The 24,023-nt window shown below is 45.2% G+C and overlaps 1 protein-coding gene across 2 annotated transcripts in view; it reads right to left on the bottom strand.

Moving 5' to 3' along the window:
- The window catches only part of SLC16A1 (solute carrier family 16 member 1), a 221,613-nt gene that overhangs the window by 6,305 nt on the left and 191,285 nt on the right, over positions 1–24,023 (bottom strand). For both annotated transcript variants that reach the window (XM_086923332.1, XM_086923331.1), the window contains exons 2-4: positions 21,333–21,590; positions 19,971–20,114; positions 18,581–19,444 (exon numbers count right to left, since the gene is read on the bottom strand). In XM_086923332.1, coding sequence (XP_086779458.1) covers positions 18,581–19,444; positions 19,971–20,114; positions 21,333–21,549 — 1,225 coding nt within the window. In that variant the 5' untranslated portion in view covers positions 21,550–21,590. The remainder of the gene's footprint in view (positions 1–18,580; positions 19,445–19,970; positions 20,115–21,332; positions 21,591–24,023) is intronic.

Raw genomic sequence — 24,023 nt, 5'->3', positions numbered from 1 at the left:
GATTAGGGATGTATCGGACAGTAATAGTACCATAAAAACAGATTTCACGGTCATCTCATGGAATCTAGCTGGAATAAATTCTGACCTTTAGGATACTGAATGGGGTTCTTATACAGGGGAATTTGATGTCTGTGCATTCAAATAAAACAGCCTGTTGATAAGGTGCATCCTAATGGTTTTACTTCTTATGGTTAGAGGCCACATCACCTCAGAAATCTGGTTGTGCCGGTGGGTTGTTGTTTTGGATTAAGAATTCTGCCCCTGTACTCCTTCGATGCTCAATATATTAATTCTCATGATTCAATGGGGGTTTCGTTTTTTTTCCAGGTTTGAATGTGGTAATCTATGTTTACATAAAGATCGGCACCAGTCAATATGGGCTCAGTTTTAGAGCTCTAGGATAAACTCATAGAATTTCAACAAAAGCACGCCAAGGTCATTACCAATGGCAATATTAATGTCACCTTTGAGCCCTCTACATGTATTAACACCCTGATTGAGTAGGATAATGAGAAGTTGACATGCCCACTATCTGGTAAATCATTAAGGTGCTTTTCAAATACTGCTCTTCAGCTAGATTCAATTGTAGTGGGCAGGGGTCGAAGAGCATTCCATGGACGGACTTGCTCTGATCCGGAGAGGGCACCCACTTTTAAAAAAGGGAGGCGGGGCTTAGAAGAGTAATATTGATTATGTTCTAGTCTATTTAAATCTATGGCCCCTTCTTGAGGATGTGAAAATTGAAACTCGAATTGATAGAGACCACAATTCCTTGATCACCTCCTTCAAGGGGGAATGCCACTGGCAAACCAGTGCTTCTGCATTATACAGAGGAGCCCCTTCCCATGCTAACTTGTGATCACAGATTGGTTTCCCAGCACACAGTCTGGTCCAATCCGAATCTGATGTCTGCAGTTTGTTGAATACTCAGCTAATTTTGTATGGTGCACCGAACAGAATATCCCCATCAAAAGAGCTTCATGCCAAGCTTTTCTCCAAATTGCAGGAGCGGTTTTAGACGAAGAAATTATTTAAAAAAATTTTTTTTTTTTTTTAAAGTTACACATAGCAGTCCTTTGTTAAAACAAAACCGTAGTTTAACCAATGTATGCAATCTAAAAGAGTATTGCAACTGGCCATTCTACCGCACGGCCGTTTTTTAATAAAAAAAATGGCATATGCCAGTGTAAATGGACACTTGAGACCATGAGGACAGCATGGGAAGACAAAAATTGTGAAGATATAGTCTGTATTGCCAGGACTAAAAGTATTTTGGCCCTTCGTGTCCCATAGAGGAGTCCTTAAGAAGACCAACTTTGTTTCCTATTATTATCAACCTGATAAATGGGGGTTTCATTTTACTTCTTTGTACGCTAACACCATTACCTCCTCGTCCCATTCCTTATCAGTGAGCAGCTAGTCTGCTCCCCCAGAAACCCACAACCTTAGCTGAGCTGTTTCGCACCTCCCCCAATACGGCGTCACATCCAGGCAACCATAAAGGGAGAAGTGCATCATCGGAACATCCTGAGAATACCAAAGAAAACCCAGAACGAAAACAGACAATCACCCAAAGAAACCCAAGACAGGTAGGGAGGGAAGGGCTCAGGAATGGGACGGGGAGACCAAGACTCTGTGTAATGGATATTATCAGTGAGTAACCGGGCATTAATTCGCTCTCAGGCGCATGTCCCACAGGTTCACCACAACTGGTGTTTATAATGCAGCTGCTAGCTGTCTCCTATCCTTCTGTCTATTGGATTCTGTAGGAGCCATTAACCATCTTAAGTTGGCAACGTCTTCAGGTCCTGACAAGATCCCTGGGGATCTAACTAAATACGTTAAAAGTAAAATCCCTGAAACTTGGAGGGGATTCCAATTGATAAAAGTGACGGTGGTGACCCTTCTAATGATCGCCTTATCGACAACTAAATATGATTTTTGCCAGACCAGTAATTGATAAATTGCTGGACTGGATGAGTGCACATCATACTGACCCCACTACAAGCTGGTTTTCACGCTAAGACCAGCCCTGTTGATCATGTATTCCAATTTGCCATCCTGTACTGGAAATATGTCCTGCTTAATTAGCAAAACCTCTACATGTTGTTCGTAGACTTACGCACAGCATTTGATACTGTCCCACGGGACACACTTGGTGGAATGGCGTGTCCACCAGCCCGAACTGCCAGGACAGGTCTTCCCTGAACCGGAAACCAGTATCCTGGGTCATGTCCGTCATGAATTGGTTAACCTTATTGCACGCTCACATGAAGATAATTATGCGGAAGTGAGCTGGGTTGACAAAGGAAAACGGACAGATCTTATCCCAATGAAGAGGCATTCACCAGGGGTGTGTTCTAGCATCCACACTTTTCTCATTATATATATATATATATATATATATATATATATATAATTTGGTAACATACTAACTAGATTGACTGACTGAACGACCCCCCCCCCCCCCCACCCAACAGATTGTTCAACTGTACTACTCTTACTTTCTGCTGAAGACTCATTTCTCATCGGAGACTAAAACGAGCCTTTCAAACTGGACTGATTCATTTCTTAAGTTCTGTGACCGGAGAGGGTTTGAGTTGAACGCAGCAAAAACTTAGTTTATGGTACTTAGGACAAGACCTGTTAGGAACCTATCACTTAATGCACTTGTGTGATAACGAAGAACATATTGTCACTTAGTACTTGCCCAACTTGCTGTACAGGTCCTGAAACTGCGGAGCATATATTGTTCTGCTGTTCAGTGTACCATGGGGCATGACACAAGTGAACTCAACCGATGTGCATGTATCTAGCGACAAGGAGAAATTCCGTTGCCCTCAGAATACTGAAAATAAAATATTATAATAGAAATAGTAGAAAATAGACATGTGAATGTTTCCACCCATAATTCCTGCAACCCTGGATGGCTAAACTACAAAAGTAATACAGCTACAACCGTCAGACACTACTGCTCACAGTGCTATATGAGGTTTGTGGCTGCCCAAAAAGACAATACCTAGGCCATTAACTGAGCTGCAGGTTAGAATGATTTTCCACTATGTACCAACCAGGCAGCAAATCATATTTAAAATCGAATGAATGAAAAATGGATATGAAGGAAAGCTATGCACTGCGCAATATGAACATGAGTGAGTTTAGGAATAGTGGTTACCTGTGCAACTCTGAATATGTGGTTACCCAGGCGATTCAGAAGGCATTGTGCAAAATGTGCTCTGACACTGGCTTTCCTTTAGAAGCAAAAAATACAGGATATAGTATGTTACTAAACTTCTCCCAATTAACAAAAAAAAAAAATAAGGTAACCCACTTGCTTGAATGGCCTATCCCCTGCAACAGGAAGGCTCACAAAATGCAATCCCTCCCTTCCACCCTCCCACATCTCTTCCCAAGCTTGAAGACTGTACGAAACGTTTAAGGAACTCTCGGATAACTCACCTACAGTGTTACTGATGGCAGCTGCAGGCACACAGATAGAGTGACTGAGAAGGTGCCCAAGGCCGCAACGAGCCGAGAGAGTGCAGAGTATTGCTCAATGACAGAATCTGATGGGAGTGTCACTGATGGGCTCACTTTTGAATCTGAGCAACCTCCTCAATGTGATGCTGCCAGGCACGTATTCTGGGTGGCGGGCAAGGGGACAGGGATGAAGGAATGTAAAAAAAAGTGTTTTTTTTTTTAAATGCAGCATTGTGATTGGTCTAAGCGCCGTGGTTCGGTGCTAAGATGGGGAATGGAGGCGTGGGCATGCGCTCCACCCAGGCTGTAACGCAGCCCGCGTGGACAACAAGCAAAGTGTGCATGACTGTTTGGCCGGCTAAACATTCATGCACACTTCAGAGCGGGCAAACCACTCCTTCCCTGTACTGATCTGAGAGCAGAGCAGCCTCGCCCGCCCCAGAATGCAAAGCAGCAGGAACAAAAAAAATGATAAAATGATAACTCTGTTATTTTCTTGTTAGTTACACTGCTTAAAAGCAGCATGGCAACGCTCCTCCGCCTTAGCCGAGTAGCCGCCACTGGACGCTGCCCATTTCCAAACAGAGTCTGCGGCAAGCAACCTCCCAGGTGATTTCACAGATGAGCTCCCAACAAGATACCGGAGGACTCAGAAGTGCCCACAGATATGAGGGACAATCTGGCAGCTAGCGCTTCAGAATACTTTGGGATCCATGACCTCATCCCAGCCTGTGGGAGTCACCATCTTTATTTCTACAGAGGACATACATTTGGTGGTTTTTGGCAGCCACAAATGCCTACACTTTTGTACAAAGACCAAATAAATTAGTAAATCTTCTAAACTTAAACACACACTTTAAGAGAGAGGTAACACAGAAAGCAAATGGCTAATAAAGGACAAATGTATGAAGCATCTACTACAATAAACTAAAGCCAAAATATGCAAAAATGTTCAGTAACTTTTAAACGATGCCCCAAATACTTGGTAATATTGCATAAAGTGAATGATCAGTAAGGAAACTGATTAATTCAGGAATGCTTGCACAAACTGCACAAAATACTAGAAGTAATCTTGTGTTGGGTACTAACCGGTGGACATTAAAAGACACAAATCAAACATTACAAGTCTAGATGAGCACACGCAATGCAGCTCATGATATAGCCACATGTATTAAGTCTGTGCACACATCATCCACAACTTACTAAGTCTCCAAAGCAAGTAACAACTGTAGTAATGACCATAACAGAAGTTTTGAGAATCTGATCGGCTATTATGTGGATCCCTGCTCAGGGATCTCGTTCCTGCGACAATCAGAGTAGAGATCCACTAAATGAAAAGTAGGAGTGGAAAGGGGACATTCTACCCTCTTCAATGAAACCTGTACCGTTATGATCTGTGCTTGAGAAGAGGAGAGATTCAAAGATGCCTTCAAGCTCAGGATGCTGGTTTCACATTCTGCGACATAAGCGCACATGGTGTGGGCAGCAAGAGGAAGTCTCTTTGGTGTGGTCTGCTCCAGAGAAATGCCCTCCCTTTAGTGGAAGGGTCCTCCACACTGAAAAGGTATTGCACAAGATGTGAGCATTGCATCCTCCGCATTAAAGGCTTCAAGATAAACAGGAACTTCACCGTCACAGTCTACAGAGCAGAGCGGCAGGGACATTTTTTTTACTAACACGACCATAATCTACACAATGCATTTCCAGCTAGCAATATTTAATCTGGAGGAGTTGCAGTAGTTCTAAGACTTGAAAGACATACAGAATGGAAAACACGTGTTATAAGCAAGTCCATCACTGTCGCTACAAAAGGGACTACCAGGAAAAATGGGAGAACATACAGAGAATTCACTCAAGTAAACAAGTCGTACAGAGAAGCTTGACCTCAATAATGTGTATATATGGAATCTGAGTAGATACAGAAATACTAGGTAAATCGGTGACCCCATCTCCAAGCATCTGTTCTGCAGGCCTCCGAGATAGAACACTTTATTTGAATGGTACAGCATGTTTACCTCCAGTATTGCTTAACGGAGAGGGGTCTGTCAACCATAGAAAAGGAAGTTTAAAGGCAGGACACTAACCACCTACCATGAAACGCTTTGAAAAGGTAAAACGACCGAAGTCAGGTATATAATATCCATTTTGTCTTGCTTAGTTCTTTAATCCCATCCAGAAAATTTCAGGATAGAGCAAAAGTGGCAACGCTGAACAGCATAAATTTCAAGAATCTGATCACCTATTATGTGGATCCCTGCCGATACCCAAGTAATGTAATCAAGATCCTGAACCATCTCCCACTTGCATATTGTGCCATCTTGGAAGAAATCTCCCATGCACCAATCCAGAGCATGTGCAAGGCCTATGTCACTCCTCTCTCCCGAACCATAGCAAACTAGAACACAGAGTCAATGGAACATGCAGTGAATACCATATGGAACCAGCCTGATGCTCCAGTAGACAATGACAGGCGTGTACTGTGATATTTAAGGAATCGAAAATGCCATGCCGGGTTACTGAACAACTTTTGAGGTAACGTGCAGGGGCCTGCGGCGTTACTTTCATGGTACAGGTGTGACAAATCACACTGACGGTGTAGCCAATAGCGAGCAATCATAGTCTGTTCCGTGTTGCAGTGTGTATCAAAGTCCAGAGATTCCAGCCACCCACATCATACAGCAGGGTAAGTATATCCCAGCGTGCTCTCGTTGTTTTCCCTCACAGTCCAATTTTATCATGAGGGACTGTAAATTGTCAAACATCGCTCGAGGCTACAGTATTGGAATATTGTGAAATAAGAATAAAAGTCTCGGTAACACCACCATCTTCATGATAGCTGTGCACCCAATTAGTGAGAATGTAATGAAGCAGTGAACTGCCTCCAACAGATTTTGGACCGCCCTACCATAATTATCGAGGAGGACCACTGCCGGGTCCATGTCACCTGTATCTGCAGGCAACGCACAGATTCACTCGACCACTGTAAGGGGTATTCCAATGTTATTGGCGTCAAGGACGGGGCGAGTGGAAAAATTATTGATTTATCCCAATTCACGCAGAGACGTGAGAAAAATCCATATTGCACTACCTTGCACAGTACAGGGGTGAGATCTCTGTCCGGTTAGCATATGTACAACAACTTATCATCCACATACGCAAAGATTATTAGGTTGCAACCTGGGAAGCTCAGGCTCATGTGCCCATAAGACTCACGAAGAGCACACGCCAATGGTTCTGCCACCAATACATACAGCAATAGAGACAGAGGGTAACCCGGACTCCTGCCTCATGCCGATCGCGATGGGAGCAGATATAACACCATTGACGTGTATCCGGGAGGTCTGCAAAGTGTAGAGCATTTTCACCAGGTACAAAAAATACCTCACCAACCCCAATGTGCAAAACAGCAAGCATGAATCCCCATTCAACATAATTGAATCCTTTTTCCGCATCCAAGAACACAGCAGCTGCCCTTACCTCTGGATCAATATGCTGGATAGCGCTGACCAGCTTTCTAAGATTGAAGGTGAGAGTACGGCCCGGGACTAATCCGGCTTGTTCCAATCGCATCACTCTGGGTTGAAGCTGATCCAATCTATTGGCCAATACTTGTCGTAAACTTTGGTGTTTAGGTTTAGCAGTGACAGTGGTCTGTAACATGAACATAAAGTCGAAGGTTTGCTAGGTTTCTAGTGTCACCATCAAGGCCTTGCATATGGGTGTAGGCATGATGCCCATCTCTGCTATCCACCTGATACAGAGTAACCAAGTGGGGAACCAGTAGAACCTAGTAAGCCTTGTAAAAGGCTACAGTTAGCCCACTTGTACCTGGCAAGTTCCCCGATTGCACACCCTCAAGTGCCGCACGAATCTACACCGTTAGCAACGGTGCCAGCCAATGTTCCCTATGCTCAGTGTTAAACCAGGTCACAGCTATACGTGCTAAATTAATCAGCGATAGCAGCATTGTTGTGTGCAAGTTAACTTTGCTTTGAGCCATCTCATAAGTCATCCACCTTTGCTTTAATATCGCCTAGGAGGCGGCTGTCAGCAGAACACTGTCTCCAATCCAACTCCGGTATCTCCCCCTCAAGGTGCAAACGACCTCAAAGCAACCTAAGTACCCTTGCGTGTTTGGATAAAGCAATGGTTTAGACCTTGAAGGCATTCCAGACCGTAGCAAACTTATTAACAGCACCAATGTTAATGTGGAAGAATTCCTCAATGAATTGGTTCAATTTAGCTCTGACCATGGAGTCTACTAGAGAGTGGGAGCGCAAAGTAAATGCAGTGGACCTTTAGACCTGGTGCTCAAGTTCCAACATCACAGGCGAGTAATCAGAGTAAGTCCGTGAAAATGGTTCACATCGCTGGACTCCAGACACTAATCCCCTTGGTATAAGCCAAAAATTAGTATCTGTGTAGATTTTGTGGAATAGCAAGTGTATCCCGCCCCAGGGGAGGACCTACGATGCCAGATATTGAGTAGGCCCGCTCTGTCAGCAAGGTCTACGAGAGCCCGCACGGCCGTCGAGGGATGACGGGGCGGGCCATTGTAGCAGTTGCATTCAGGATTTAAAAGACTATTAAAATACCTGCACCAGATTTGTGGTAGACCAACCCATTGCAGCAGGCCCGTGCGAGACTATGTTAAAACGGTGGGTCATCATAATGGAGTCTGTACACCAGACATGCAGCACTGCCAAGTCTTACTTATAGCATCAAGCTATAACATACCTACCCTCTGGGTCGCTTCGTGTCTCCCAGAGATAAGCCCCTGATCCCCTGCTAACCCATATTAGTACATCACAAACATGCAAGGTGAAGTCCGCTGCATAGCGGAGGCACTGCATTCTACACTGCGTCAACACGCTGCTCCCCAGCGCCAAGTGCCTTTCTTGTAATATCGCCAGGTCTATTCTGTGCCTCTTGAGATAGGCCACCAGCTACGTATCTTCCTGCAATCATTTAGACCGTACGTTCTCAGTAGTTGATGGCCTGGTGGATCAGCCGCCAACTGTCCTATGTCAGCCATTAACTAGCGCCAGCTCCATACATTCTGGCACGCCCAGCCATTCAACATAAGAGACTCTTGGAGAAGCAACAAGCAAAAAAACTATTGCAGCGACTACAAACCTCTCCCCTCCCCCGCCATGATCACCCCAACTTACACAGAACTGCAGTGACCCACCCTATCGCACCCATACCCCTCAACAAAAAGATAAAAAGGGAGTACAGGTGTTATACACATGGGGAGAGATGTCAGCCCATCTACCATTGCTGCACACAGACGCAAGGGGCCACTTAGCCATTGTACATGCCTAAAGAAAAGGAGAAAAATATGGCAACAGATCACATTTAGTAATGACCGAAATAATCTATAAAATAAAAACAAAGGATTACAGTACAATGAAAGAAACGTAGGAAGTAACAGTACATTCCTTGAAGAAGCCATAGTGGCTTTACTGGAACGCTATTACCAATACGGATGGTGTTCCGGGACAAGAGACGGTCTTGGTCGCAGATTCATTTGGAATTCAAGTAGTGTCAGACATAAGAGTGTCATAGCACCAAGTTTGCAGCTCCAGCGACAGTTCACTTTGAAAGTTTGAGAGCAGCGAGGCAGGCTCAATCTCAAAAGTGTTACATGCACTCTCTTTCTTCTGATGTTGCACCAGGTGAGCCTCGCCTACCCCCACTTCCAGCAGTATCTCTACGCTTGAGGAATTGTTGTAGTTTAGGATCGGTGAAGAAAAATGCCTGGCTATCCACCATAACCCGCAACCGAGGAGTGTAGAGCATGATGTATCAATCAATCATGGCATTTATAAAGCGCACTACATACCCGTGAGTACTGTTCAAAGAGCCAGGCCTTGAGAAGTCTCCTGAAGGTTAGGAGGTCTTTGGTCTGCCGCAGGCGGATGGGGAGGGTGTTCCATGTCTTGGCGGCGAGGTGGGAGAATGATCTGCTGCCGGCGGTCACTCTTCGGATGCGGGGGGCGGTGGAGAGGGCGTGGTCTGCGGAGCTGTTGGGTGGGGGTGTAAAGGCTGAGTCGGCTGTTGAGGTTAGTTGGTCCGGTGTTGTGGAGTGCCTTGTGTGCGTGGGTGAGGAGCTTGAAGGTTATCCTCTAGTTGATGGGGAGCCAGTGCGGGTCTCTCAGGTGGGCTGTGATGTGGCTGCAGCGAGAGATGTCGAGGATCAGGCGTGCAGAGGAGTTCTGGATGCGATGGAGCAGTTTCAGGAGTTTGGCCGGGGCTCCTGCGTAGAGTGCATGCCGTAGTCCAGTCTACTGCTGACGAGGGCCTGGACAACCATCCTTCTAGTTTCGGTGGGGATCCACTTGAAGATCCTGCTAAGCATGCAGAGGATGGTAAAGCAGGAGGAGGAGGAGGAGAAGGAGTTTACCTGCTTCGTCATGGAGAGGGTGGGGTCTAGGATGACCCCTAGGTTGGTCCAGTCCAGGGCCTTCTCTTGGATTCCGGCGTCGTGGAGGTGGCAGACCGTGTCGAAGGCAGCTGACAAGTCCAGGAGGATGAGGGCCGCGATTTCTCCATTGTCATGCAGGGTCCTGATGTCGTCGGTGGCGGCGATGAGAGCAGTTTCGGTGCGGTGGTTGTTGCGGAACCCGGACTGGGACGGGTCCAGGATGCGGTTCTCCTCGAGGAAGCTTGGCAGTTGTTTGTTGACGGCCTTTTTGATGACCTTCGCCAGAACAGGAGCAGGGAGATGGGTCGGGAGATCGAGGTCCTTGGGGTCCGCCATGGGTTTCTTGAGTAAGGTGTTGATCTCTGCGTGCTTCCAGCTCTCCGGGGAGGTCGCTGTCTCTCCGGTTTTCCGGAGATGGGGTGCAATGGTGCTGCTGGCTTCGTTGAAGATGTGGTGTGGGCAGGGGTCTTCTGGGGATCCGGAGTGGATGGGGTTCCTGATCTGGATGGTATCGTCGTTTATGTTGGTCCATTCGAGCAGGCGGTTGGTGGTCGTGGGAGCGGGGGTCTCAGCGGTTTCCGGGGTGGTGACGGTGTCGAAGTTGTCGTGGATGTCAGCGATCTTGCGATGGAAGAAGCTGGCCAGCGAGTCATACAGGTCTTGTGACGGTGGGATGTCGGTGTTGGAGCTGGAGTTGGAGAGATCCTTCACGATGCTGAAGAGCACTTTGCTGTTGCGGTTGTGTGCGTTGTTGTCTTGGCGGTCTTTGAAGGAGGTCCTTTTGGCTGATCTGATGAGGTGGTGGTGTCTGCGGGTGGAGTTCTTGTGGGCTGTGTAGCTTACTGGTGTTAGTTGACGGATCCAGTTTTTTTGTTTTGTTTTCGGCAGGTTCACTTGGAGGTCTTTGGTGACCCAGCTGGCTCTCTTGCTGGTGTGGGTGTTGGAGGGCTTCCTGAGCAGGGCGAGGGTGTTGGCGCAGTCATCGATCCATTGTCTGAGACTGCGGAGTGGGTGGGCTCTGGGTGAGGGCGGTGGTTAGCTGGTCCTCGGTGAACGTGCTCCAGCGGCGGAGAGGCATCTGCTGGGTGCATTGGTGTGTGGTGAGTTTCCGGAAGGTGAAGTGGATGCAGCGGTGGTCAGTCCAGTGGAGTGCGGTTGAAGACGTAGTGGGAGCTTGCTGAGAAGATGGGGTCAAGCGTGTGGCTGCCGGAGTGGGTGGGTGTTGTGACGAGGTGTCAGAGTCCGAGGTTGTCGATCAGGGTGGAAGAGTTGGAGTCGTCGTTGTTCGAGGTGGAAGTTCAGGTCCCAGAGGAGGATGTAGTCCGTAGAGGCGTGGGTGTGTGTGTGTGTGTGCTGAGGAGGTCGGTGATGGAGTTGCTGAACTGCGGTCGAGGTCCGGGGGGGGGTCTGTAGAGGAGGGTACCTCGGAGGGTGGTGTTGGGGTCGGTGTGGATCTGGAAGTGCAGGTGTTCGGCAGTGCTGAGGGGGTAGTCTGTGTCTGTCGAGATTTTGAGAGTGTTTCTGTAGACAATGGGAATTCCTCCTCATACTCCGTTGGTGCGGTCCTTGTGGATGATCTTGTAGCGTTCCGGGATGGCTATGGCAATGTCGGGTGCAGAGGAGGGGTTCAGCCAGGGCTCCATCTGGGGAGTTGGTGTTGAGTAGGTCCCACAGTTAGACGGTGTGTTTCCAGGCGGAGCAGGATGCATCTGAGGATGGTGGGTTCTTTAGTGGGTGGGTTGGCGGGTCGGATGCTGGTGAAGCTGCAGGAGAAGGGTCCTTGGGTGCGCTTCAGGGCGGACCAGCAGCAGGTGCGTGATCGTCCGGTGTTGAGTCCGTGGAGGGTGCTGGAGTCGTAGCGGAGGCGGGTGTCGTGGCGTTTGCGGGGGCCAGGGGTCCTGGCGCTGGGCGCGGTCCAGACGGGCTTGCCAGCGGCGTAGCCTCCATATGAAGGGGTGTGGGAGGGAGGAGCAGGGCGGCGAATGGGAGTGCGGGGCGGGGTCACAGGGGCGCAGAGGCGGGAAAATGGGCGTGGCGTGGCAAATGAGGCATAGAATGAGTTAACAGTTTGAGCACAGAGGAAGAGAAAACAAATTAGGCACAGGAGCAATGGAGGGGAGGAGCAGCAATATGGTAGGTTAGGAGACAGTTTGGGCACAGAGAGAAAAGCAAAACAGAACTAAAAAGGTACAAATTACGAACCAGTTAAGGCACAAAGATAAACAATGGCACAGGAATACCAGAGTAATTAACTAATGCGCGTCCAGGTAGCGAGACCGGCAAAGGCAGACAGGGACGTGCAGCAGCGTGTGGAGCGGCCTGCCTGCAAGCAGGGTCAGGTGTTGCCAGGTGAGCCTCGCCTACCCCCAGCAGTATCTCTACGCTTGAGGAATTGTCATAGTAGTTTAGGATCGGTGAAGAAAAATGCCTGGCTGTCCACCATTACCCGCAACTGAGCAGGGTAGAGTATGCTGTATTCCAGCTGAAGTTGGCAGAGCTTTCTCTTGGCTGGGATAAAGAGTCACCGAGTCTCCTGTACCTGTTGTTTGAAATCAGGGTACAAAGACATTGCAAGGCCTTCAGATTGTGAGCATTTTGCAAAGTCGCGGCTCAGTCTCTGAAATTTAGAAGTCTTGCTATTACAGTGAAAGGACTGGCCACCGGAACTAGATGTGGGACTAACGAGCAGTGGGAACACCCCACTACAAATATCAGTGAAAAGGCATCTTGCCTGAGAAAGTCTAGGAGAAGGTGTTCTATGTAGCACTCCACATTGTCATGGTTCTTGGATTAGACTATCCCCATAATACGTAGACTGTTCCTGTGTGATCGGGGCCCCAAATCTTGGGTCTTTGCTTGGATTGTGAGAAGTAGTTTATTCATCTTATGTGCAGTGGAGACCGTAACCTTTTCATCCTCCATCTTAGTCGTTCGATACTTTGTGAGGCTGTGTTGCAAGGCAGTCGGAATGTGTTTGTATCAGATCTGTTGCCCTTGGGTTCTACTTCTTCCACTGCCGGTCCAAATCCACTTGTGCCCACATCCAAGGTCATAGGGGGGGGGGGGGGGGGGGGGGGGGGGGGGGTCCAGCGAAGGGCAAATTATAATTCAGATTCATTTGTTTGGTCCTTCTAGTTTAAAAAAAAAAAAAGAAAAAAAAAAGAAGTGGTATATCTTGAGGTGGGGTAGTACTTCCTCTGGAATAGTTTCGAGCAATGGGTGCTGGAGCAAACAAGGAGTTTCAATCCCAGGTGTCCGTTAGCAGCACACACTACGTGGTCATCTACGGACATAGAACAGGGCCAAAGGCAGCACACCTTTGCCAAAAGTCAAATAATAGTGCCCTATGCAAGGCTTAGTGAGAAGCAATCAGAGTGCAGTGCTCGGCAGCAGTCGTAAGTCTGTGTCACAGCGAGAGTACGTAGGGCGATGTGAGAGTTTCAGGGAATTAGTGTGCACTACAGTAGGGGGGCACACGGTCGCAAGGAGATGGTCACAAACGTAATGCCTGTAGTTTGGCCAGAGTTAAATAACAAGGACACTGGAGCCGAAATAAGTAAATCCCTAGTGGTGCAGCAGGTCCCTCAAGTACTCCAAATTTAGCCAGACGCAGGGTAGGTTTAGGCCTTGTGAAGCCCACAGGGCAACGGTTGTGTAGGCTCCCTCAGAGACAGGGGTCCACTCACTGAGGACGCTCCAACCTCCTAATCACGAGCACACCCCGGGTCAGAATTTTGCAGCAGAATTGCGCCTCAGGGGAGGTTGGAGTTTTTGTGAGATAAGGGGCAAGATGAACCACTCCCCCCGTTAACTGGAGGAACATCGGTCCAGGCAGAGGGAGCGCTGGCACCCGTGAAGGCCCCATAATCGGGTCCGCGAGCTGCACATGGAGTCACAGGAATCAGTATACTCACTTACCAGTAGTGCCATCACGACAGGCCTTAACCCCTCAGAGTCTTACGGGTTCCGTCGCAGACACCAGTGGGCAGTCTCCGCAGTTTTGTGAGGAGAGTCTCAGTCAGCAATCAGCTTCGCTGCCAGCCGCAAAAGCACCAACCACGCCTCCACTCGCTTATGGACACAGGCCTAGCCCAGTACAGGTCACAAAGCAATTCTCGGCCGGTGTAAAGGCTCCGGCACACAACAGCAAGAAGGCAATAAATTAATGTGATTACTGTTGTAAATTAGGGATATTTACATTCTTCAGGCAAAAGGATTGCATAGGATGGTTGAGTAGCCGACGTAGCACACTTAGAGTTCGACCGTTTGAGCTCAGCGAGCTCCGCCCCTGGACACATCATTCTTACATCAGTTTCGTAGTATGAATCTGGCAAATTACCCCAACAATGTACTTTAAACATTCATTTAATTTGATAAAAATGTAACTGCAAAAAATAAAAAGAAACATTTTTATTTAAGTTGCTGTCAGCGTCCTGATTGCCACTTGAGGACTGGGGAAAGGGCCCTCAGTCTAACATTCGTCTCTTAAACACAGTGTACTTATAGGGTAAATTACTTCACCCAAGTTTCTTTACCATAATTGTGAGCATTTGCCACCGGCATTTCCAATTTTACGCAAAAGGCAACGCTAGCACCTTTAATGAAAAATGGAGCGGTTTTCTCTGGCCTTCATATTACTTAGTGTAAATGACGACAGCTTGAAGATCCCTGCACAGGGAGAGGTGCGGTGCAGCGGCCAGAGCGGCAGATTCTGGGGAACTGGGCTCCAGATTCCATCCCCGGAGCTCAGTATCATGCGAGTCTGGGCAATAGCTCACTTAATCTCCCCGACAGCCTCCAGAGCTGAAACGCTTCAGGGGTGATATGTTTGCACTTTACAAGTACGAATTATAGGTGCATGATCACAATCCTGCGCTGTAGTCAGAATAAACAAGGTCATAGTCTAATGAAAATACCTAATTTTTTTAAACCAGAACCAATTAGGTCCTTAACATCTAGAAGACAGTATAAAATAAAGGCAATTGATTTAGTCTACAGAGAATGCGTGACCTAAGTTCTGTATTCAGATTTCATATTTTTATCAATGAAAATTCAAGGGGACCCACAGCCAAAAGAGCTCCCAGCCAAATGTGATTGTATCAAACACAGTTTTACACCACTACAATGCGTCCTCTACGAAGGACCACCACAATCCATTTATCGCTGCAACGAGGTAAGTAACAGCGCATGACATTTTTTACAGCCAAAGAAGGCAGAAAGCTTTTAACTCTACTGCACTCCACACTATCACAGCACTGATAGGAGACAACTGTAAACTTCACCAGCATTTAATCTTTTTGGATTCACATACTTCAATGACAAAAAACAAGACACCAATAAGGCTCACCATATGAATGTTCTAGATGGACAGGAGGTTAGTCCACACAAGTGCCCTAATAAAGTGCAACAGAAAGTCACTGCTTTCAAAACCGTCTGGTAGAGTGGGATCTTACTGGACGACGGTCTTCATAGACCGGCATAGCAAAAAATACAAGAGGCCTAACTTGCTGGAGGCCTTGGTCCAGTTATGTAAAAAGGAGTCCACGCTTGGTGTGCAAAGGAGTTTGGGGTGGAGTTTCCAGTGTTGAAAAGGATGTGGGTAACCACATTTGGATATTGAAATAGAAAATATTAAAAACATCATGGACACTTTGGTCATAAAATATGCATTGGTCTTTAGCACACTTTGTCTATATGGAACTTTAGGGGCAGCTCTTTAGTCAAAAAGTCTGTAGTAGTAGACCGGTCTTCTTCTGGTAATTACTTTTAGAAATACTAATAGACCTTTCAAGTCGCCATTGAGTGTGGGCTCCAACTGAGAAGCATAAACCTTTTCAGGACAATGCTGAGCTTCCATATGGAGGCAGGAGTGGATTGGTGGAAAGATTACAAATATATCCCACATCAATTACCTGACCACTTTCCAATCTATTTGGGTGGTCTTCTGAAATATAAAATTGCTGCCTAACTATCTCGGATGGCGGAAAACCAGAGTAATGATTTTAGAAAGTGTAGGTAATAAGAGGATCTGATTATGTTTGATATATTAAGGGCTGTATGGGTGGGAGGGAGTACGCACTAGATCAATGCTATCAGGCACCTGTAAATGTAGATTTTGAGGTTTACTTGATCAATCTCAAGAGTATTCATGGCTCAGATTTATAGCTTATTGGGAGCAACACAATTTGGTGCACAGGAGGAAGGTTGTAGAAATACTTAGCTGCAACCCCTGCAGCAAAGTTGCACTCAGGAAGTGATTGCATTCCATGCAGACATCCTCAGCAGGACTGTGTTAAAGAATAGTCTTCCATGTGCTAGCACGAAGGTGTCATTAGGAAAATCAAGCTCTTAGACAAGAACCCACCATGGAGAATTTCTACCCCACAAGCATCCTAGCTGCCACTACAAGTTGGGAGAGGACCCGGCATTTGGCATTCATCACAGCTGCAAATTAGGGGTAGACCTGGGAGGGAGGCTGGGGAAGGTGAGTGGGCTAATGCTACTGTTCAAAGGTCCATTTCAACGGCCAATCATCCAGTTCTCTCTTTGCAAGATACTTAGTTCAAGCATAACTTCAATGAAAGTGAATACATTTCTTCAGTGACATATACCAAAGGGTCGCTGGAGAGAAGAAGTTCTCATTCTGCCTTCTGCAGTCTTTCTTTTGCATACAATCTGCAGGACCCATTGCCTGCCAGGACATGTGCTAAATTATGGTCAATGAAGCCTGCAAGGCCAATCACACCACCCTAAGCAGTGGGACATTCACATATAATTTTATGGATCTGTTGGTTAGCGTCTCAAATACTTGAGTGTCACGAGTACCTACGTTTTTCAGCCATTTGCCTTTAAGCCATCACTTAGGTTAAGAACAGCATGCCACCCTAACTACCTAGCATCTGCTTTTACACAAGCTCAAACATGCTGTATTGGTTGTGACCTTAGTGTAGGGAAAGAGACCGAGCCTACCAGGGTCCTTTTATGCATGCACAAGATTGAAGGGAAGCAACAGAGGATACTAGGGGAGCAAACTGGCATGAGGGAGAGTAATGTGGAATACAGAGGAGAAAATCAAACTTACTAGAGTGAACAAGAAACAGAGCTGGGAGGGGGAGAAGCACACAGGCGAGTAAGCAATGAGGGCAGGGAAGCACATGAGAGCTAGCAGATCACCAATGGGGGTAGGAAAGAACCACATGGATGAGAGCAGTATGGCATAAGAGAAGTACACTAGGGAGACAGCTGGACCACATATCCACCCTTCTGTATTGCTTAAGGAAAAAGGGAAACGTAGCACCTGAAAAGGATGCAATTAAGGACACAATAATGCACGATACTCCACGGGATGGACAAAAACAGAGGAAGGAAAGCATATGCACGCCAATAGTGGTAAGCAATGGGCATGCCATAAGCCACCTGCAAGCTAACAGTATAACTCACAAGATACAGAGCATGTGCTCTGTCTTGTAGACAAGACATACGATTCAAGTCTGTGTGTGGACACTAGCATTTTCAGCTTTGCAGATGTTGTGTTAAAGTAGCTTTTGAAGTAAATTTTAATTGAACCACCAGTGCTCTTAATGCTTGCTTAATCAGTTGGAAGTCATCCAAGCTCTTACAGAGATGGCTAAGCTGTATAAAAGTAGAATTCAAAGTAACTGCAATACGGACACTGCAGATTTAACATTCATAGCACCCACTCCGAGCGGATTGCTTGTAAATAACAAGCTTTAAGGCATCAAGCTCTAGAAAACAAATGTTTCAATATCAAAGAAGTGTTTTATCTGCATATAGTAAACTATTTTATGTAGCATTTTAAATCTAGAACTTGCAGCGTATTGTAGTAAATTCACATGGCAAGGGTGGGATGTTATTAAGTCTATAGCCTTCAGGTATAAGGGTTACTATCGGGTCTGTGGGGTATTAAATGCCAATGAATACTAGGGCCTTTGCAGAACCTCAGAAAGCTCTCCTCCATGTACCAGTGGGATCCTTTCAGGTGGAGGGGATAAATCCTGTAGCGTGGATGGATCACCCGAGAAGTTCCCTGTATTTTGGAAGGTAGACAGTTTGCTCTTTTCGGACTGTTAATGTGATGCAGTTAGTTAAAAGACCCTGAGGATGTATGACAAAATCTGAGAGGGTTCAATTAAAAAGACCTGGAGGAAGAAAAATCAATGATTGGGGCACAAAAACAGTACAATACTCTTTAGCGGAAGATAACAGACATGCTAATAAGCGGCACACTGCCGATTAATAAAGAAATAAATGTAGTAAAATACCTTTCTGGGTTAGTAGGGTACATCCACTGAGACCATGATGTGCTATGGTGTTTAGAGTAAAATATGTGCAACTGAGGAATACCTGACCCTATACTTGGACGTTTTAAAAAGAAAAGCTGTGTTTTGAGAATGGTATAGAGGGCTTTAGACAGGTTGTCTAATTATCACCGTTTTCAATCAAATTCACCAAGCTTCGTCCAGAATACCATGCATAAAACGTCTCTGTGCACCATTCCCTACATAACATTCATTCATAAACAGCGGTGAGTGATTTAAGTCTTCTAATAGCATACTGAAATTGTTCACCCTTATATCGTGGCAAGTATTTTCATAAAAGAGTAAAGACAATGCAACATTATAGTGAATTACTGAACAAACAAACACACTGTACCTAAAAGGGGTGGTCCAAGAAGTACAGGGCAGCATTCTACAATGGTCACCAGTCCGACAGCACTTGAGAACCTCTGTGATCCAACAAGGTCCATTAATGTTTCAAATAACACTGAGCTTAACCATCCAAAAGCAAGTCCAAAAAATCCAGCGTAGATACAAAAGCCAGCATATGTGGTGGATAAGGGTGCCATAAGATGGCACACACCATTGTAAATAATGGAAATTGCAAAGAAGTACTGAATCCTGGGCCTTATCCACTTGGTATTGGCTACAAGTCCCATGGAAGGTCTGGCGACCATATCAACAAAAGCCAAGATGGAAAGTAGGAAAGCAGCATGCTCATTTGAAATGTTTTTACTCTTTGCATAATTGCTGAGGAAGACTAAAGGAGTAAACAATCCGAAAAACATGAGTACATTGCCAGAGAGGTAGATCAGAAAACCTCGATGAGTAAATAAGGACAAATCCAAGAACCTGTTGATTGTCTGTAAGGCTGTGGGCTTGGTCTTTGGTGTTCCCGCAATGAGATCTGTGTTTGCATCACCACTGCCATCATCTTTTTTTGAGGTCTTCCCAGCTTCTTGTAGGACCTCTTTGGTCACCTTTTTCACCTTTTCAGGTTTAGGACCTATTGGCCTCATTAAAGATCCAGCAACACAGCAGTTCAGCAGAAGAGCTCCAAGAATTAGGAAACTGCCTCTCCATCCAAATATAGTGTACAGGTACTGATTCAATGGTGCCAAAGTTGACAAGAATACAGGGCTCCCAGCCATAGCAAGTCCGTTGGCAATAGGGCGTCGCTTGTAGAAATACTTGCCAATCATGGTCAGGGCTGGATTCAAGTTAAATGCCAGTCCAAGACCTAAGGGGAGAAAAGACACTGTTTAAACATGGCAGTTGTTTTTGGCTACCTTCCATGCACTTTATTAGGTGGCCACTGTATCCCAAACAACCATCTGAAGTTACATAGTAAACCAGTTCAAATATTCAACCAAATTTATAGCCACGACATGCAGAGCATTTATAGACAAATTGCTCAGCACAATATAAAAACTCTGAAAAGGAATATTATCTTTTGTGTGAACACAGTAGCATATTAACTTTTTCATCAAGGGCCAGTTCAACAGCAGTTGTTTTTTTGGCATAAAATTACTAATAATTTCGGCCCGTGTAGCTTTGTACCTTTTTCTAAGCAGAATCTAGATGGCTGGTTTTGAAGGTTTAATTACGATTATAAGCAGACATTTAAGAAAATCCATGATACCCAATCACCAGCTTACCCATTTATATGCATTGCAAAATTAAATCTATCGTTAAACATTAAATTCAGAAGTACACAAGGAGTTGCTGAATTACATTTCCATATTAAGGATTTATGACAAATTTACCTCCAATCACTCCTATGCAGAAATAGAGTTCTGTCACAGTGTTACAGAAAGATGATGCAATTAGCCCACAACCGGAAAGACACCCGCCAGCAATCATTATTGGCCGACTTCCATATTTGTTCACCAGAATACTGCTTATGGGCCCTAGAGGACAAAGAGGAACACAAGCTTACTTGTAGAGCATATGTATCAGAAAGCAATAATTCCTACATTTTCAACAGAAACTTATTACCTAAAACTTGTTCGCAAAATAATTCAAGAATAAATCTTTGTTGTAGTCCTAAATATAAACGGTATATTTCAGATCAACCGACTTAAAATTATCACCCCTTATCGATCAGGTTTCCAGAATGTCCCCTTGCCACTTTACAATGTAATTTTTAGCTTACCTAGTTCTACTACTGATGCTCAAACAATTCTCCTATTTTGCTACCCCACTGGAATAGGGCCTGGCACGTAATTGCATATATGATTTTATATAAAGAATGTTTAACAGCTCAAATTTTTAACAATTTGCAGTCAGGATGCAAATCTCGAGCACATTTCCCAGCGACCGTGGGCTAATACAATAGCACTCAAAACGTACAAAGCACATCCTGATGCCATGCCTAGACACAGACAGCACAGCATTGAAACGATGTGTGTGTGCATAAAGGCATATCCTCTCAATAAGTAGGTCAGTTCACAAGACCAATGTGTTAAAGCTACAGTTTGCCAAACGTAATGACTGCAACAGTCAGGAAAGGCAAATGGGAATATGAAGAAGACTAAGGAGTGACTAGTACATTTATTTTGTTCAAAATCATTCATAATTTCCATAACCATTCTTTAAGGACTTTTATTCTGAATTAAAAGAATCCAAAGCATTATTTTGCCCCACAGGTCTATGATTAAAGTGCACCGAGATCCTATGTGAACGTGATATACAACTAAACACTACAAACTAGCACGCCCTTTGGTATCCTAGTATGAAGGTAAAGGGTGATGGTAAATATATTCAAAATTGAAGAAATCAGGTTCTCCAAACCTACTTCTTCCAACTGTGATGGACCAATCTTGGAATATACGATTTTAAATACAGATTTGAAAAACACCTGCATACAATTCCCGCATCATTAACTTCTCAAACTGCTAAGACAATTCACTGACAAAGCTGGGAAATGCAGAAGAGAATAACCCTATGAGAATCAGTATTATGTAAAGTACTGTACATGGGAAGATGGCATAGACCACCTATATTTATTAACATGTTAGAAACAGTTGCAGTGCAGTGCAATATATTCTACCATGTCTACATTTCCATTAGTTTAACTGGGTTTTCATTTCACTGTGCACAGTAAAAAACAAGTTTGAACAGCTTACCGCCTCCGTACATAACAGCCAACATAATAGATGAAATCCATGATACTTCACTACTCGTTGCTCCAAAGATAACCTCTATATCTTTAAAGAAGACAGTGATTGACTTTGCAAAGGCATAGGAGAAGCCAATTGAGATGAAAGCACCAACTACCACGGCCCAACCCCAACCACCTTCTGGTGGGGTGTATCCAACTGGGCCCCCGACTGCTGGGGCCATCTTCAGAAATGCTGGTAAAAGTTATGTGGTTGTTCAAGGATCTGCGAAGGAAAACGATTATACACATTAGCAAGAAAAAGTTGTATACTGGACATAAAAAGGATATTTTATTCAAATCACTCTACTCGTGTTAGTACTACCGAAGAATAGGATGAATAGGTTCACAAAGCCATGATCTTTGACTATAAAGTATACGTATGAAGGAAGAACGCTCCATGGTCAAAAAACATTCTAGAATTTAAGTGTCCTGGTTATTTTGTTCAAAACTTTTCAACTGTTAGAAAAGACAATCTACTGAACCAGTTACTCAACTAACTTAACATTCCCTTATCGAGTTCTTCCACTTCCTGCGTGCCCTACTTATACCCTCCGCTCCCTGTAATGACAGGCCAATCGCTCTAGCTGCTACGGTCCCCGTTTCAGCGTAATGTTATTAATTTGGTAGTTTTTGCATAGAGCAAACCCAGTCAAAAGCTAGGGACGTTAAAAAAAAACGTGGGTGATACATCTCATGTGATGCCAGCATCCATTCTTTAACAAAGCAGGATTCAACTAGCATAAACCTTCCTTTAACAGTGGCTCAATGTGAAAATGATAACAGGCAGAAGACTTTGGACCACTATTTTGAAATGGATACCCAGTAAGATTTAAATATTACATAGCTAAACCCATTTCAAATTACAATATATATTACAATAGCAGCATTCCTGTCAATTAACTTCCACAGTTGCACATTTCAGCCTGGTGGACTTGAAAGCTAGTATTTGCGAGTATTCATTTTTGTAATTTCATTCTAATAGAACAGTTTCTCCACCCACAATCTCACCACTGCCAAAACCAAATTGAGTCACAAGTAGAACATTTTTACAATAACCACTATGTAAATAGTCAATTTTGAGTAATACTTAAGCAGATTTTCCCCATATCTAACCTGCAAATCTAGGCCCATGTAAATCAATTCTGCATTAAACATTTATCCAGCTTCGCACAAATAAACGCACGCATATTCTTAATCTTTACCTCTACAAATGGAAGTGACAAATGGTATTAGAATACTAGGTTGACTTCTCAAAAAGCAGAAAGAAGGATTTTCAGAAGGCAAACCTAATTTGTGACATAAATCCCAAAATGGTAGGTCTAACAAGAAGCTGGTGGTCTGTGATCCATTCCTTGAACTACAGAGTCTGCGGCCAGGAAATCAAAACTATAGAACAAAAAAAAAACGGAAGTGAAAAAATGTCCCAGCTCTATCACTGCTTGAAGTATGGTTTTAGTTTAAATAGTGTCTTTTAGCACTTAATTTAGCACTCTGATCTGCCTATGTGGAATTCTGCAACCAAGGATCTGTGTATGCGAGAGGTGCTGTGATGGACCTCCCAGACTGGGTGTAGTCATGTAGCACAGAGAACAACGGTTATTCCTCCATGGTAGGGATTTGTGGGAGGTGCAGTAGAGAGAAGTCCATAATAGGTCTAAAGATTATAGGACCTATGTATCAGACTGTCTAAGCGAATCAGGGTGAAGGTTTTGACGGTCCTCCGCCCAATCAGAATTCACTTTGGTAGTCTTAAATGGCTGGAAGACTGAAGAAGGACTGCCCTGCTGTGTGATGCTGGACTGACCTGCAGTTGCTTTGCTGCCTAGGAGAGGGGAAGGACTTTGTTGTTGCTTTGTCCCCTAACTTGAAGGAATCTCCAAGGGCCTGTTGTGAGCTGGCTCCCTGTTTTGAAGTCCCAGGAACAAAAGGACTTCACCCCCAGCTTCCCTGAGCTCTGTTGAGAGAGCTCTGTCCTGCCTAGAGTGCTTGGGCCAGTTGTGGTGCCTCTGGAAGTTGTACCTGTGCTGGGAAGCTGGAAACCAAAATTTGAAAAGACTTTGCTAACAAAAAGTTACTGCATTGCTCGCTTGCGGAGCTTATCTCCGACAGGGCAAGGAAATTCCCGCCGCTATGAAGACTGAGATAGTCGCAGCGCCTGTTGCCGGAGACGTCGCATCCTTAGTTTGCGGGAAGATCACCATCGCTGAGAGCATCGTCGCAGAGCCGGTCATCGATGGATGATCGCTGCACCGCCTGCTTGCGGATCACATCACGTCACTGCGAACATCGTCGCAGAGTCATTGCTTCGAGGAGCTGCGAGAGGAAAATCGCTGCTGGATCATGCATAGTCGCCCAGGAGATAATCGCAGCCCCTACAGATCATCGCATCGTGCCTTTGAGAGACCAAACTTCCTATGGAACCTACACACCGGAATCCATACAAGTCATCACCTTCCTCCCCATACAGACCGAATTTGTCGCAACACGCCGCTACATCCAGCGGAATTGTCGCATTGCCTCCCCAAGGTCTCAGGAGTAATGCATCGCTTGTTTTCCACCGCATCAGCTTCTGTTTTGGAACTTTGTCGCACTTAAAGGTACTGTTGGCTAAACGGGACGCAACCGTGAACTTTTCACGCAACTGTGGATTATTTGA

The sequence above is a fragment of the Lissotriton vulgaris genome, chromosome 5 (assembly GCF_964263255.1).
Source record: "Lissotriton vulgaris chromosome 5, aLisVul1.2, whole genome shotgun sequence".
In the NCBI taxonomy this organism is placed as follows: domain Eukaryota; kingdom Metazoa; phylum Chordata; class Amphibia; order Caudata; family Salamandridae; genus Lissotriton; species Lissotriton vulgaris.
Note: the sequence above shows the minus strand (reverse complement) of the source record. Positions and strands in the feature narration are given on the sequence as shown.